The 15061-nt window shown below is 45.4% G+C and overlaps 1 protein-coding gene across 2 annotated transcripts in view; it reads right to left on the bottom strand.

The window, feature by feature from the left end:
* The window catches only part of LOC124187759 (glutamate receptor ionotropic, kainate 2-like), a 63542-nt gene that overhangs the window by 10083 nt on the left and 38398 nt on the right, over positions 1 to 15061 (bottom strand). Inside the window, exons 9-12 of one of the 2 annotated variants that reach the window (XM_046579873.1) lie at positions 8277 to 8429; positions 5384 to 5485; positions 5049 to 5150; positions 2067 to 2270 (exon numbers count right to left, since the gene is read on the bottom strand). In XM_046579873.1, coding sequence (XP_046435829.1) covers positions 2067 to 2270; positions 5049 to 5150; positions 5384 to 5485; positions 8277 to 8429 — 561 coding nt within the window. Of the gene's footprint in view, positions 1 to 810; positions 1015 to 2066; positions 2271 to 5048; positions 5151 to 5383; positions 5486 to 8276; positions 8430 to 15061 lie in introns of both variants that reach the window. The other variant, XM_046579872.1, reaches the window with a different exon arrangement.

Below are 15061 nucleotides of genomic sequence, written 5' to 3'. Positions count from 1 at the left end.
TCGGCACTCTTTTTTCCAGGATCGCGATTTTAACGAACCCGAGTGATTAACGAGTCGGCAGAATTTGCCGTTCTCCGTTGGCTGACTCGTCTTTCAACAAATGCCGTCGAAACGAGCTACCATGTTTACATATATTTTTATTAATTTATTCAATTTACTATCGTTATCGTCGGGTTCGCGTTCAGTTTATTCCGCACGGTGAACCAAACTCTGAAATCCCGGCAACTAATCCTCGTCTATCGTCAACGCGAGTTTGATCACATTTTAATTGGCCAATTGGAAAGAGCAGAAACTTTTACTCTCGGAGCTTGTACGTATGCACACACTGTCGGTCACTTGCTTCACGCCGTGTTCCTTTTACGGCCACTCGTCCGGTTAGCCATTAAATATATGTACCAGGCCACACATTGCCGCAGGCCTCCCGACTGCACATAGAAAACAACGATCGTGTCGAACACGGAGAATTCTCAATTGGACGTCGCAGCCACCGTCTGGTCTGGGTTTAATTCCAGGCACATGGGAATCGCTCTATTATACGCCTATAGAACAAGCGTGCGATAATAAGTGTAGAAACGAAAGAGCAGGAGAAACTGAAAGCCAAAGCAAACGGCAAATAGGGTGGTTTACTGCACTTTGGGGAATCGGTCTTTAGCTACTCCGCATGCAAGTGGTTCTTACGCCGAGTGGGAGTTAAAATACCTGTTGGAATTGACGTGTTAAACCGCCGGATTCAACCAGCGCGACGTACGGACTCGGGGGACTTACCTGGAGGATAGATCGCAGGGTTTCCCCGATTATCCGAGGACTCACCTTGTCCATGAGCTGACGAACGATGCCGTTCCATTCGCCGGTCTCGTAGTTGTAGACGCCGTACTTGCCGTCGGGGACGAGTTCGATTCTGTAAGTGAATCCGACCATCTTAGCGATCTCCTTGAGAAGATCGATGCAGAATCCCTCGTACCTCGAATTTCCGGTGAGGTTCGCCTGCGCCCCGAGCATCACGTATGGCTGCTCCTACGGGGATCAGAAGAAAGGAATCCTGGAGGACTAGCGATGCTGAAGGGACGCGTGGTCCCAACCCTCCGTCCCAAGCCGCGGCTCGAGTTAATAAGCGAGGAGGAGAGAAACGACAAACGAAAATAGAAGAAAAAGAGAAAAAAGGCGGGAGGAACACGCGGGAAACACGCAATTCTCACCAGACGACGATCCGCCCGCTGCACCTTAACTTCTAGACTCGCCGTTTCTACCGACTACCCAATTCATTCTACCGCCGGTTTTGTGACCTGTAAGATTAACATCCCGCAGCTATGAAACACGCGACTGCGGGTCGTGATGTTTTTCTATTATTTTTAACGGTGGTCCGGGCACTTTTTCACCAGTTCTGGACGCCGCACCGGCTGACCCTCCATGCGAGTCAGACCAGGTCGACGGGGCTGATGGGTGAAAAAATGTTCTCCAATTTTGAAGATGATATTTCACGGCGTATTGAAGAAGACGTCGGCGAAGCTATTCGTTACCAAGATGAAAATCGGACGGTATACCTTCTTCACGATGATTACCCGGCCGTATATAAGCGGAGCGTAAAATCCAAAGTAACGTAGGGAATAAAAGAAACGTCTGTAACATGATTTAGAAATGTTGGAAAGAATCCCGACGACGTTAGAACACACAAGATACTTGGGGCATGGATAACGTGAAAGTGCGAGTGGTAATTCAACTTATATACCATTGTAACAATCGTGTTGTATTACACCGGTCTACTTTACTTTAGCTTCGAACGAGTGTGTGACGGGTGGTAATGGGAGGAGAAAATCCCTAGCGTTGGGTCAAAGGTCAAGCTAAGACCGTAGCCTAGGAGGAGGGCGAGGTTGTGTCGAGGGGCGGTGAAGAACAAGGGGGGTGTGGGGGGTTAGTGCGTGTCGTGCGTATACGTGTACTGTATATAAGCGGCGAGAGGAGGAAAAACGACGTGAGAGAGTGAGCGAAGAAGGCGCGAAGGCGCGGTTCTTCCAAGTCTTACGGATAACGAAAGGGGGAAGAAATGAAACGAACAAACCAAATCGTACATGTCGCATGAGTTCATTGACGATGCCGTTCCACTCGCCTGTCTCGGGGTCCCTCGCCCCGTATTTCCGGTCCGGAACCAGCTCCATTCGATACGAGAATCCGACCTCCTTGGCGAGCACTTTGAGCAGGTCGACGCAAAATCCGTAAAACCGTGAATTCCCCGTATAATTTTTCTCGTAATGCATCATCACGTAGGGCGTCTCCTGCGCAGGCCAAGTTCCATCGTATCAGGCGTTTTGACGGGAAGTTAAACGGTCGTTCGGGTTTCGTTCGGGGAGATGACGCGTCATGGAAAACAAAGGTTTAAAATCGTGACTGACAGTTATCACAGTTTGAAAATAAAATCGTCAGCCTCTCGCTGCAACGATAATTCGCACGGTGCAATCAATTTCCGCTTTCTCAGCCCTCTGTTTTCACGCGGCTCGAATTTAACGGAGAATTTATAAGAGCGAACGCACTTTTCGACTCTCGATACACAACCGAATGACGATTTTTCAATACGTTCACCACGTCGAGTCTGCCGAAGCTTCCGCGCTTCCAAACTTCATTCCGCGTTTCGTTTTGCACGGGCATTAATCTTTCGCGTCCTTTTGCCGCTGCTCAAAGGCAATTGCGGCAGCGGGATAAACCAGTTTTTACGATCAGTGAGCCGCTTACTCGTGCTAATATCGTGTACCTTTGGCTATCCGGATCGGCACAGGCTGGAAAACTACTCGCGTGATACGATTGAAATCGCGGAATCGAATTGACCTCAAAAAAGCCTATTTGCACTGAAAGGGATAGAAGAGAGAGTGAGAGAGAGAGAGAGAGAGAGAGAAGGGAGAAGGGAAAAGGGAGAAGGGAGATGGGGCGAAGAATCATTCGCAATGCAAACTCCTCGGCTCCATCCGATTCCTCAAACATAAATCAGAGCTGTGTGCGTGGTGCGGTTCGTGCGGAAAATACGTTTTCTCATGGTACAATATTTACGCATCTCGGCTATCGATAACGAAACGAAAACTAATATTTGACGTGAGCCTTGGCGGTAAAATTGATGCCGGACTTTAATTCGCACGACAGAAAATTACCGGCCTAACTTATATACGTACATAGCAGGTATACGTATATAGTGCTGCATGGGGGCGGTGAAAAAGGGGGCTTGAAATATGGCGGCATCAATTAGAGAACCGCGGGGCTTGAGGATTTATAATATATATATATATATGTATATCCGTGTGAGAAATGGCCCGAAAGAAGTTTTAATTCAAGTTTTTGTTTATTTTTATTTTTCACTCCGGCTCGATTTTTCTTATTCTTCGTCTTTTTTTCAAAAGCGGAATCAGGAGCGGGAACGGGAACGGAAAATAGAATCGCGCGATTTCATTTTAGCCGAGCAGCGGTGAGAAAATGCCTGCAAAAGTTTTCCACCCCTTTTCTCGACCTCCTGCAAATTATCCATGTAGTACCTACACTTGTTCGTACTTTCGCACGTACAACCTATACCTATACATCCGCATAACGATCGGGTCGGAAAATACTTGCGGGTGAAGTAAATGCCCGAATAAAAATAAAAATCAAGAGTAACAAGAAGAAGTAAACGTGTGAGAATGAACGCAAGAAAGAGTAAGGCTGAAAAATCTCCACTCAATTCTCGTCTCCGTCTACATACCTGGAAGATCTTAAACCCGGTATTGAATATCGATTCCCAACCATCTTTTGTCACCTAGGCGTCGAAGGAAATGCGGTGCAGAGCGTATTACAGACCTTACATCGGGTTTACGTTGCAGTCAATTGTAACCGGCTTGGAGAATCCGTAATCCTTGGTTACGAGGTTGAAGGTAATCACGAGGTCCGGTTGTCACCGCCAGGAACGGTAACGACGTTGAAAAAAAGTAGAATCGATCCAAGGTCTAATGAAAAGGAAAAAGGAAAGGGGGGGTGGAGGATTTTGATCGTCGCGAGCTCTCGTCGGGGCAATGAATTTTTCTACGGTATAAATTTCGGCCGAAATTCGAGACGGGGTGAAATTTAAACGGGAATATGGAGGACCTAAGTGAGTTATCCCGGGTCAAGCCTGATCGCGGGGGATGGTTTTCGGCCTGAGGTTTGCAGCCGAAGGAGAACGCTGCGAGGCTGAGTGGCAAAATGGGGCTCCGGCTATTATCCTAGGGGATGATTTCCCACGGGTTGAGGGGTATGCGCGGACCTTCGGCCCACCTTTTCGCTTTACCTTCGCCTTCGCCCACGCGACTTCGGCTCTGTGCCCGATTCTCTGGAAATGAATTTATATACGAGGAGGATTTTCCTCGTCCGAAGTAATTGATCGATGCTTTTTCCCGGGGCAATTGTCCTCATCCTCCTTAGTCCAGGACGGAATTTCTCCCTTGTTTCAATCCGTGTATTACGTATTTCCAACCAATTTGTCCGTTCAAATATAAACGTCAATCAGGAGCGCGTCTCTATCTCTCCGCTGATTACCGATAACAAGCTTAGAATTAACATTTTTCTTTCCTTCCTGTTACCGACTGACGGACTGTAAAGTATTACGTAAAGACTTGGCTATTTTTTAATCGGACCAAGGGATTATAGACCCTCCATCGATTGATGAAAGACGAACATTGAGACTGCGTAAGACTTCGAATGACTTTAAGTCACTTATTATTATATACAGGAGTTCAAGTGATTTCGCGTAATATGGCTTCCAGGTGATATTCTAATCCGGAGGTTATAAAAAAGACTTCGCACCTATCGGATACGGGGTTGTTAGTTTTTTTTTTTTTTCATCTTCTTCCTTCTTCTCACATTGTTTTTTTTTTTTTTCCTTCGCATTAACAAGCGCCGACGACGAAGGTAAGAGGGGATTGAATTTGCAGGGCGGAATCGTCGTCCGCGAAGTACGTAACGATTTCGTCATTTCATTTTGGCTCATTTGCCGAATTTTCGAGGAAACGAGGAACGACGAAAAATATAAAGGTACGGATCCGTCGCCGATCTTGACTTACCAAAATTGTTATGACGACGAGGGTAACGTTGGCGATTCCTGGCTCGAAGAAAGCCGCCCTGTCGGTGACGTTGATGCCGGAACCTGGTCGCCATTCGCCCACCTGCGCAGGTCAATTTTACGATTTAAAAGCCAGCCGAGGTATATGATAATAAAATCGAGGGTGGAAGCGAGCTGCTGCTTGGGAATGAAAGAAAATAAAACGAAATGTTTCGTCAGTCGCGAGTTCGAGTATAAACTCGACTCGTCAAAAGTATATATACACATAATATTTTATACACATCGTACCAGCAACCGCTGGTATTACGGCGTTATAAAAAATAGCATCGGTTTTACCTTGACGAGCGAGTGCTGCTTGAGTTTGAGTAAATCGAGTTTGAACTGAATGCGGCGTCCCTCTTTGAACTCTATCGGTCCAGAAATTCCCTTCAGCTCAACCTGCAAAGGAAGGAAATAACCATCGATTAAAACGCTAAACTGAATATTTTCGACCAATCACCCGAAGGTCAAAGTCGATTTATGACTTTGAGGTCCGGGTGAAAAAGAGAAGAGGAGAGAGTTGGGAGCAGGCCTCATATAAAAATACTCCTCGAGTATATCATTTTGAATATAACATACATCCTCCTTCCATCTTCCCCCCATCCCGAGCTTTATAATCCTGTTTCAGACGGCATTGGCTTCCGGCACGTCCTCGCAGCCAGGATCGCGCGTTGAAAGCTGCGTTGCAGGAGGATTACAAGCCCGTAAACCTGAAAGGCTTTGCCGTTTCCCCGACAGGAAGTGCAAGTTGCGCTTGCTGTATAAAGCAGCCCGGTATCGAGGGTGGAAGTGAGAGGGTAGGGAATAAAAGTGCACCTACAGTTCCACTCGCGATATCTATGTCATTAAATATTTTTACACCCCTTACTCCGTGCAGCTGCGTTCCGATCCGCGAGTTAAGCGCCACGCCGGAGTGAAATACCGGAGGAATGGTCAAACGTGAGGAAAACGGCGGCAGGTTTTCGCTCTCTAAGTTCCTGATTTCTCGCGGAAACTGAGAATTCTATCCTTGACAATCGATTCAAGGACGACGACGGATTGACAGACTCTCTAGGAGAGCAGAATTTGAGGGTGAGAAACTTTGACGATAATTTCAAGCGCGTTTAAGGAGGATGCAATTTTCATGCGGAAAGTTTTGGTAGGCACACACCGTACAGTCGCATAAGTACCTAACCACGTAGTAATTTGAACAAGCGTTGTGCTAAGACTGATGCGGTAATGCCTCCGAGTCACGTGCGGCAAGTTTTTAGCATTAATAGGTAGACAAATTTACAGCAAGTTGACTGTTGAGCTTCAGTTTCTTGGCGCCGAGAACGTGTCGGGGATACGTAATTACTCTCGGAGAATTACGGAGAGAGAGTACAGGGATGAAAAGTACAGCGAACGCGGTGAGAAGCAGAAGGAAAATATACCTTATGCGGGACTTCCCTAATCAGCACTGCGAATCCAGACATAAGAGAGCCAAGACGTTGGCGAAATAATTGGACTCGATTTCAGATCTCGTCTGTTAATTTCTCCGTTAAAACGGATCCGTGATTTCTACAACAAAAATATTTAACGAATCGGACTGAGAATATCTTCGAAGGAATCGAGGACGCAGTTTCCGTTTCTCTGTATTTTCTTTTCGCATTAAGATTGGCTTGACTATCGAAAAGGGTTCCGAATGATACGTCGAGGTCAAAGTGTGAGGGTCATGGGTGGGTGGAAAGGAACGTGAGAGTTTAAGGGGGCAGCACTATACCGTGAAATCTGATCGCTCGGGTTCGTACGGTTGAAAGGAACTGCTCTTGAAAAAGAATCCGGCTGAATAAAATCGGCGAAATTTTTACGGACAAACGTTTGTGCGTCAGCGTTTTGCTGCAATTACCACGGTCAATGCTCGACTCGCAAAAATCGTCACATATTCAAAGCCGCAAAATTGCTGAACCTGGATTTTCACTGTTTGAATTACGGTTGTAGCGGGAGTAATTTCGTTCCAATAAACCCAGTGTTTCGCAAGGATTGAATGAGCAATTAGTGAATCGTAATTACAGAAATCGCTCGGGTCAACGAATTTCGAAATATCGACACGCCCGCGGGAAGGCTGGAAATTTTGTCTCGAATTTTTCTAACGCTCAAGACGAGGGATTGACCGTGGCCATTAGTCGGCCAGAGTGCTACTAAAAGTGACGGCGTGTTCAGCGGGTTATGTGGGTTGGGTTTCACACGTCACGGGAGGATTTATGCGGGGATTCTGGCGGGGACATTTTCGGGACCGTATATCAAGGTATTAAAATGAACAATTCATACAGCCGGCAGAAATTTATTCGGTATGCGGAAGTGCGGACACAATTACAATCGCGCCATTTCATTCACACCTTTTTCCCGAGGGGCTGTTAACTTACGGATCATGTGACAAACGATTTCCAACGATTCGAAGCTGTTGAAAAATTAGATTAAACTCTTTCAAACTTACTTCGATCAGTTTTCAATGATTTTTAAGCGATTTCGAGTAATCTCAAGCCAGTTCAAGACGGTTACAAACGATTCTGAACGATTTTAAAGTGGTTTCAAGCGATTAATAGCGGTCTTAAAATTATCACACATAATTTCAAACTAAGTTCAAAGAGTGCCGAACAATTTTAAAAGGTTCAAAACGGTTTGAATACGATTTCGAACGGTATGAAGCTGTTGAAAAATACTTCCAAGTTTTTTCAAATCGAGATCGATGTAAGGTTTCGAGTAATTTTAAGTCGTTTTGAAACGGTTTCAAACAGTCTCAAGTTAGTCTGAAGTGGTTTGAAGCGATTACCACTGGTCTCGGAATGATTGCAAACGGTGTGAAACTAATTTCAAGGGGTTCTGAACGACTTGAAAGAGTTCAAAGAGGTTTGAAAATAATGTCAAACAGTTTCGAACTAATTTCAACGGGTTTCAAGAAGTTGTGAACGATTTATAAATAATTTGAAAACGAATTAGAAAGATTTTAGGCGACTCAACGGTAAATAGCGATGAATACAGGAAGCGAGTTCGGTACTTTTTTCGGATTTATGCAGCCAATGGACGTCGGCTCCGGTGCGGAACGGCGATTGTCCCGGGCATTGAACGAAGTCCAGACTAGAAATCGTGGGCCGTTGAACCGGCGATTTACGCGGGTGGATTTTGCGATGCTCGAGTGCCATTCGGGGAAGAATAATTACCAGCTACTCACCGAGTTTATGTAGTTGATAAGGGAGAGGCCACCGTCCCATGGGTGTTCCAGCTCGCAAGATAAATTCGCTGGGCGAAGGGCGTGCGATTGTTCCAGGGTCCTGAGGCCCACGGCGAAAACCTGGACGCTGTCGTACATCAGGGCTGGTTCCGCCTGAAAATTCAAACGTTTCAAGACGAGCCTGACTGTTCGGAGGACGAAACGAGACGGGAAGAAATCCGAGCGAGCAGCCGATAGGCGAGCTTGGCCAGATTTCCAGCGCAATATTTCATCGCGGTCAATCGGTCTCCGGCCGAAATCAGCTCTCGAAACTTTGCTAATTAAATTTTCTCAGGTATAAATTCGCAGGGTGCGCAGGCTGTTCGGTAGAAAAGTTACCAGCCGCCGCCTCAAGCCGCCTCTTCCTTCGGCTTGGAATTAAATTGACACACGGGTCGGCCTCAACTTTGATCAACCCTGTAATTAAGGGTCGTATATACGTACCTCCCTACCTACGTACAAGGGAAGAGGCAAGGGCGGCACCGACTCGACGCCTTTTAATAAGCGGCACGAAAGGGGTCGGGTGGAGAAAACCCGGTGTCGCCGGTTGGAAATTTCCGGTAAATCACAGGGTCGCCTTCTAGGGTACTTGAGGGGTCGAAGGTCGGCGTTTGGCCGAGGAGAAAAAATAATAAGAGGCGGAAGTGACGCTTCGCGTTCCGCGAATGTCAAAACAAGTCTCTAACCTTCCTTCAATATTATCCCCCCCCTCCCTGCGTTATAGGTAAATGATGCTGCACTTTCGACTAGCTGCCAATGCAAACAGGTTTACACGCTCCGAGCTCCACGGGTTTACGCATCCTCGGTACGTGGATCCAAAGGAAGCCTCCAGACTATGGAATCTTTGCGAAATCTCGCAGGAGACGCTCCTCTCCCTGTTCTTCCATCCTCGCTGTGTACATACATGCTATACTCGTACGTACCTAGGTGATCAACATACCAGTTACACGTACGGCAAACTTCCTCAGAGGTCGATGTGGCGTTTAATCATTCAAGATTTCGGTTTACGTGAAAGTTTCATCCGTTTGTTACGTCGATTTTTTATACAAAATTAGCGTAATTTGTTGGTGAAATTTTTGAGAAAATATATATCTGGAGAACTTATAAACCGTTCAGCCCGGGAAAAAAAGGACAAACCGCCAAGGCTTTTCGGAAAATCCGTCGCGGATATTTCCTCGACGATAGATTCGCTCTGGTGCACTTCCTAGCCTTTGAGTTTGCGAATTGCAAGCACTCGTTTGCCGCCTTGATCTCCGTTTCGAACAACGTTTGCACTGGTGTACCACTCTGCGGTACGCGAGGCAACGTGTTACTTGAGTCCGGATTTAATTAGTCACCGCGTGTAACCAGCAGCAGCGACGTCGTGTTTCGCGAATCTCTGGAGAATGTATTTACGAGACTGCGGTTTAAAACAGAACAGACTCATTATCCGAGTATGTACTTAATGCGAAGCTCAAAAACTTTTCCCACACTCTCGGCAATTTTGACGGTAAAAATTTGCCCGGAGGATCAAGTCCTGCAAAATATACGTATATTCACTCGTCAGAGAAAAACGAAAAGTGTCGTCAAGAAGGGGGAGAAAATACGCAATAAAACAGGGTGATGAAAGTCTTTTGAAGGAAAAAGTTTCAGAGGTTGGTCCGCAAGTTTTGTAATGCTGCTGAGGTGTCGAATTTATACGGTATGATTCTCACGTGAGGGAGGATCAAGTTTCGGTTTTCATTCACTCGCCAAAGGAGCATTCCGACACTTTCTCACAATTGAAACCAATGACTACTATAGGTGTATATTTTTTTCTAAAGTCAAGCATCGTTGTTGTAGAAGAGACAAATCTTCTTTCACCCTTTGCGGACCAGCATATCATATATATGAGACACCTTTTTTGAATCAAATGTTCCAATTTACCTTCAATTTTTCAGATATCGCTGTCATTTTTTTGCATAATTGGACTTCTCAAATTCCGATTTTGATTTTTTAAGAGGGATTATGATGATTCCGCGAACATAGTGAACGCCACAAATAAACAAAGTGTTGAAAATGCGTCTTTTTACGGAATACATGTAATTGTGGGAAGGTTACGAGGACAAGGAAAGTGGAACTCGATCTTGTGATCTTGTGTTTTTGGAGTCAATAAATCCGAATCCGTCGTCAAAATTTCGAAATTCAAAATAACGGATCTAATATGGCGGACTGAAGATATAAAAATTGATCCGATTTGCTCGAAATTCGTTGCTCAATGTTTTTCGGGGTTGCTGAAAACGAATGTGACATCAGAAATTCAGGTTCGTTGTCAGTGTTCCCAAAAATCCTCGAGGAACGAGCTTGAAGCAATTCGGATCAATTTTTATATTTTCAGTCGGCCATATTAGATCGGCCAGTTTGAATTTTGAAAATTTCTGCTAGGAAAAGCGTACGATTCAAAGGGTTATTAAGGGCTTTTAAACGGACGCGTTTCGCCCTCCACCCCCTTCGCCGGTTTCGCCGCCACCCCGGCGTCGGCCGGAGCCTAGATCTAGGACTCGGGCGTCACTTAGAAGGTCCTGAGACCCGGGCATTGCAGCGGCGTCAGTAGGGGTGGATTGATAACGACACCGAACAGCGTAGAGACGCCGGAGCTCGAGGGATGTGGTCGAGGGTTAAATAGCGTCCTTTCGTCTGACTCGTCGGTTTGTTTGAGTCGCTTCAAATTGGGTTACAGCTGGTTTATTCAGCCGTTCGATGAGCCGCGGGGTTGTTTAGGGCGGCTTTCCTCCCCCGACGAATTAAGCGTAAGCTTGTTAAATTTCTAGAGCCTAATTCACTTGCGGCGCGAAGATATCGAGTGATGTTTATTTCATCGAAACTTAGCTGCCGAATCGAGACCTTATCTTCTGCAGTTTCCTTTTCGCGAATTCGCGAATGCGCCTCTAAAGGGGCAATTAAATTCAAATTTGAGAGGCTGCAGTTGTCGGTCGCGAAGGGGGTGGTTCGAAACCCCCGAACATTGCCTCTCGCGATGCAAATTTATTCACAAAATTTTAGAAATTCCGGGTTACCTGAACTCGAAAGTTGCACGCATCTCGAATCTCTGAATCGCTTTCTCACTCTGCGTTATTTATCTTTGAATTCAGCATCCAAACATTTCAGCGAAGATTTATTTACGTCAAGTTTCCCTCCGCGAAGGCGATATGGTTTTAGTTTTTAAAATATCTTCACCAACGATTCTCAAGTACGGAAAAACAGGCACAGGAAAAATTTCCGCTGAAAAACACACACGCTGAAAATTAACGAACGTTTTTTTGTTTTTTTTTTTCGAGAAATAAACGAAAGCGGACTTTGGCTCGCTCGGAGGGTCGATGAATTTCATCCCCAGCCACCCCTTGGCACGGGAAATATCAAGAGAACGTAGTTTGCGAGTGAAGCTGCAGCAGTCAAAGGTTCGTAAATATTAATCGAGTTTCCAGTAGTTTTGCAACGTCAAATCGTCGCGAGTCTCGTCGCAGCACGCGCCCGGGTCATTCCGTCGTGGATCCCTAATGGCTATGAAATTTACATCGATATGAATAATACGAGCCGTTCCTTCTCCGGCTTGCTCGGCACGATTTAGCCGCTGAATGGTTGGCAGTCAAGGTATTATTCGCGAATTATTAGAATACGTCAGGCTATCATCAATTATTGTAAATTATTCACTTGATCGCTGTATTAAATTACCGCAGCGTCCGTTATAACGTCCGTACTTGTTCCGTTTTCGTTTTATTTTTCTCATCTCTCTCCACGCAGCTGATTAATGGAAGAAAGATGAAATGCAGAGTTTATGCAAACAAAAATATTTTACGATATTTCTTCGGCAGTTACTTATTTTCCATTTCGCTCGTTTTTCGTTCGTCGATAAGCGCGGACTTGGGAAAAGCTGTTCGAAGAGGGTGCAAGAAGGAATGCAGCGAAGACCGTCGAGATGCGTTATCACCTGCGGAAAATCCAGTTGTCGTTAAATAAATTGACTTTTATTTTCATCTTGTGCATATAGATAACGGTATTAGCATTTAGAGCGCAATGAAAGTAAGAACGGGACATTCTTTCCGCATTTCGTTCTTTTTTCATTCGCCTTCCTTTTCGTCCTCAGCGAGTAAATTTCATTTTCAAACCGGTAGACGCGCGCCTCTGCGAGTCTGCTGTGCTCTTGTTTTTCGTTTTTTGCTGGAGGAAAAAAATTGAGATCAATCTCCGTGAGCCTTATCTTTGTTACTTCCGTATTTCTTGCTCTCTCTCTTTCCTTATCTTTTTCATCCCTCTCATTTATACCTTATTTCCGATGTTGCACCGAAAACTTTTCGTATTATTAAAAAAGATGTGAAAAATTGTATAATCCTCGTACAGCAGCAGGAGCATCGGACGGCAATCAATTTTCACGTTGAAAAAACTTTTCTCCCTAATAGCAGCGTTAGATTTTCAAGAGAAAAATTGGGGCAAGAAAGAGAGGTAGAATAAAAAAAAACGCGTTTGAATTAACGTAATTTACGAAGCTCTTTAACTGGCATTTAAGCGTTAGAGGGGATGAATTTTCCCCACCCCTATGTAAGGAATATTCCCACATTATACACGTACGGGGGTGACTGTAGGTGTGTGTTTGCGTACACGCCTCGGCCTGCAAGCTCGGTGAAAACGAAAATGTAAATTTTCGAGCACCCCTCGGATTTTCCAGGGTTGAAATTGTCGTCACGGCTCGTTGGTCACGGGTAATAACAACAAGGGGAAAAAATAAATAAGTGAATTAAAAAAAAAAAAAAATATATGAAACCGGCCAATGAAAAATGAAAAAATAAGTATAAATTTTAAGGGGATGATACCGCGTGCATGCCGAACTTCGGCCTGGTATCGACAAGTCGTGGGGGGTAAGAGCTGTTTGATTCAGGAAAAGCAGCGAGGAGGAACGAGGGAAAAATGGGAAAAAGGTGGGTGGGGGCGTAAGGAAGAGGTTAGGGAGGGGGGGAGGCGAAGTTGGCGCACGTGACAAATAAAATAATAAAATCCTTCGAGTGCGAGATATCGCGGCATGATTTATGGGGAAAATGGCAAAGGTTAGCCGGTGGAACGGTAATTCCGTGATTCAGTGCGGCGACGTATGGAAGGCGGAGAGATTCTCGTACATATGTACACATAGGATTCGGGTTGTTGGTTCGTTTGGTTTTAATTTTATTTTTCTCCTTTATTCTTATTCCGCTCGATTTTTATATCTTGAGCGCGGTTTCTTCCGTCGACGCGAATTCTTTCGAGATCGGTAAAACCCCCACGATTACCGATGTCGTTCTAGCATTTACGTTACATAACTATGTACGTACGTATTACGTATGTAACGAGGAATTTTTCACTCGGTCGCATCAACGCAAATTGAATCACTCGCAGCCTCGTCCCCGCGACGTCCCGGCTTTGGGAAAAAGAAGGAGACGCGGAACCGCCACCATTTTTAGAGGTAAGTAATTTTTCGAGATAAGTAGACGCGGTCTCTTGAGGGGATTCTTCGATAACAAATTTTCACGCTGCCTTCGAGCCTCGCTCAAAGACCGAGTTGGAATCAGTATTTCAAAGACGGAGAGACGGAGGATAAGAAAATCGAATTTTCTCCATCCAAAATCTGACGTCGTTCCCAGTAATCCAACTTTCCACAGTCTGCATCCATCGCTTGTCCCTCGAATTTCACAAAACAAGAAATGTAAATTTCGAGGGAATAAATTTGAAATATTGCGCAGAAAATATCGGTTCTTCCAAGGTCGCCGAACAATTTTCATCCTAGTTTTTTTTCTCTCCGTGTGGAAACAATTTAGTGTTGTTATAAAAAATTTTCGGATGCTTCGCAGACGTCTGCTGACTTTTTTCCCCGCTGCAGGCGCGTGAATAAGAAGACGATACAGAAAATTCGCAAAAGGTGCTAGATGTACCTACGCGTCGAGGTTCGGGGGGTTTTGTTGTATAAGACTGAAATCAGGAGTATAAGGTATACCTACAGCCGAGGAATCAGTATGCGACTCGAGTTCCTCGGCACGTGCCCGTGTCTAACTCGCAAGCGTTATATATCTGTCTGTCTGTCTGTCTGTCTGTCTGTGCAGCGGGTGTAGGCGGGTGTATTTTTCTCCGACTCTTTTCTCCGCGGTACGTTTTCCGCCAGCGTCTTTTCGCCCCGGGTACAACTTTTTCCCTCCATCTCACCGCGGGCTTTCCTAGATCTTGATATATATATACACATCTCTCTCTCTCTCTCTCTCTCTCTCTCTCTCTCTTCAGCCGCATTCTCCGAGCGACCCCCTCGCCCTCCGCCCCTCTAGTTTTCCTTTTTGCCCCGCGACGCGTTTAGCGCCAGACAGACAGCCACAGACCATCCCATCCCGCACCTTCGTATCTTGGCTTTCTAGTCTCGCCTCTCAACTCCGATGCTCCAAAGTGCCGGAAATTATGCATGCGCCAACCGAACCAGTCCCGGATCTTTTCCTTTTACTTCCGCGGTGATGCTGCGGATGATTTGTAATTGCATGGAAGATATTTCAGGAGGGGGTGAGAAATTTTATACGGGGAATGAAGTGAGAACGAGTCGAGAATAAGCCGCGTCCGCGGAAGAAAATTGGTGTGAAAAAAAAGAAAAGAGGTTGAAATAAAATGAAATAAAAATTGTTTAAATATATCAATGCGATACAATGAATACGCGCCGATTCGCTGGACAGGAGAGGAACACCAGAGGGTGAATTTCGACGTTCGATTCAAACCTTTTATTTAAA

The sequence above is a fragment of the Neodiprion fabricii genome, chromosome 1 (genome assembly GCF_021155785.1).
Source record: "Neodiprion fabricii isolate iyNeoFabr1 chromosome 1, iyNeoFabr1.1, whole genome shotgun sequence".
NCBI classification, from domain to species: Eukaryota; Metazoa; Arthropoda; class Insecta; order Hymenoptera; family Diprionidae; genus Neodiprion; species Neodiprion fabricii.
This window is presented reverse-complemented; position numbering and strand designations above follow the sequence as displayed.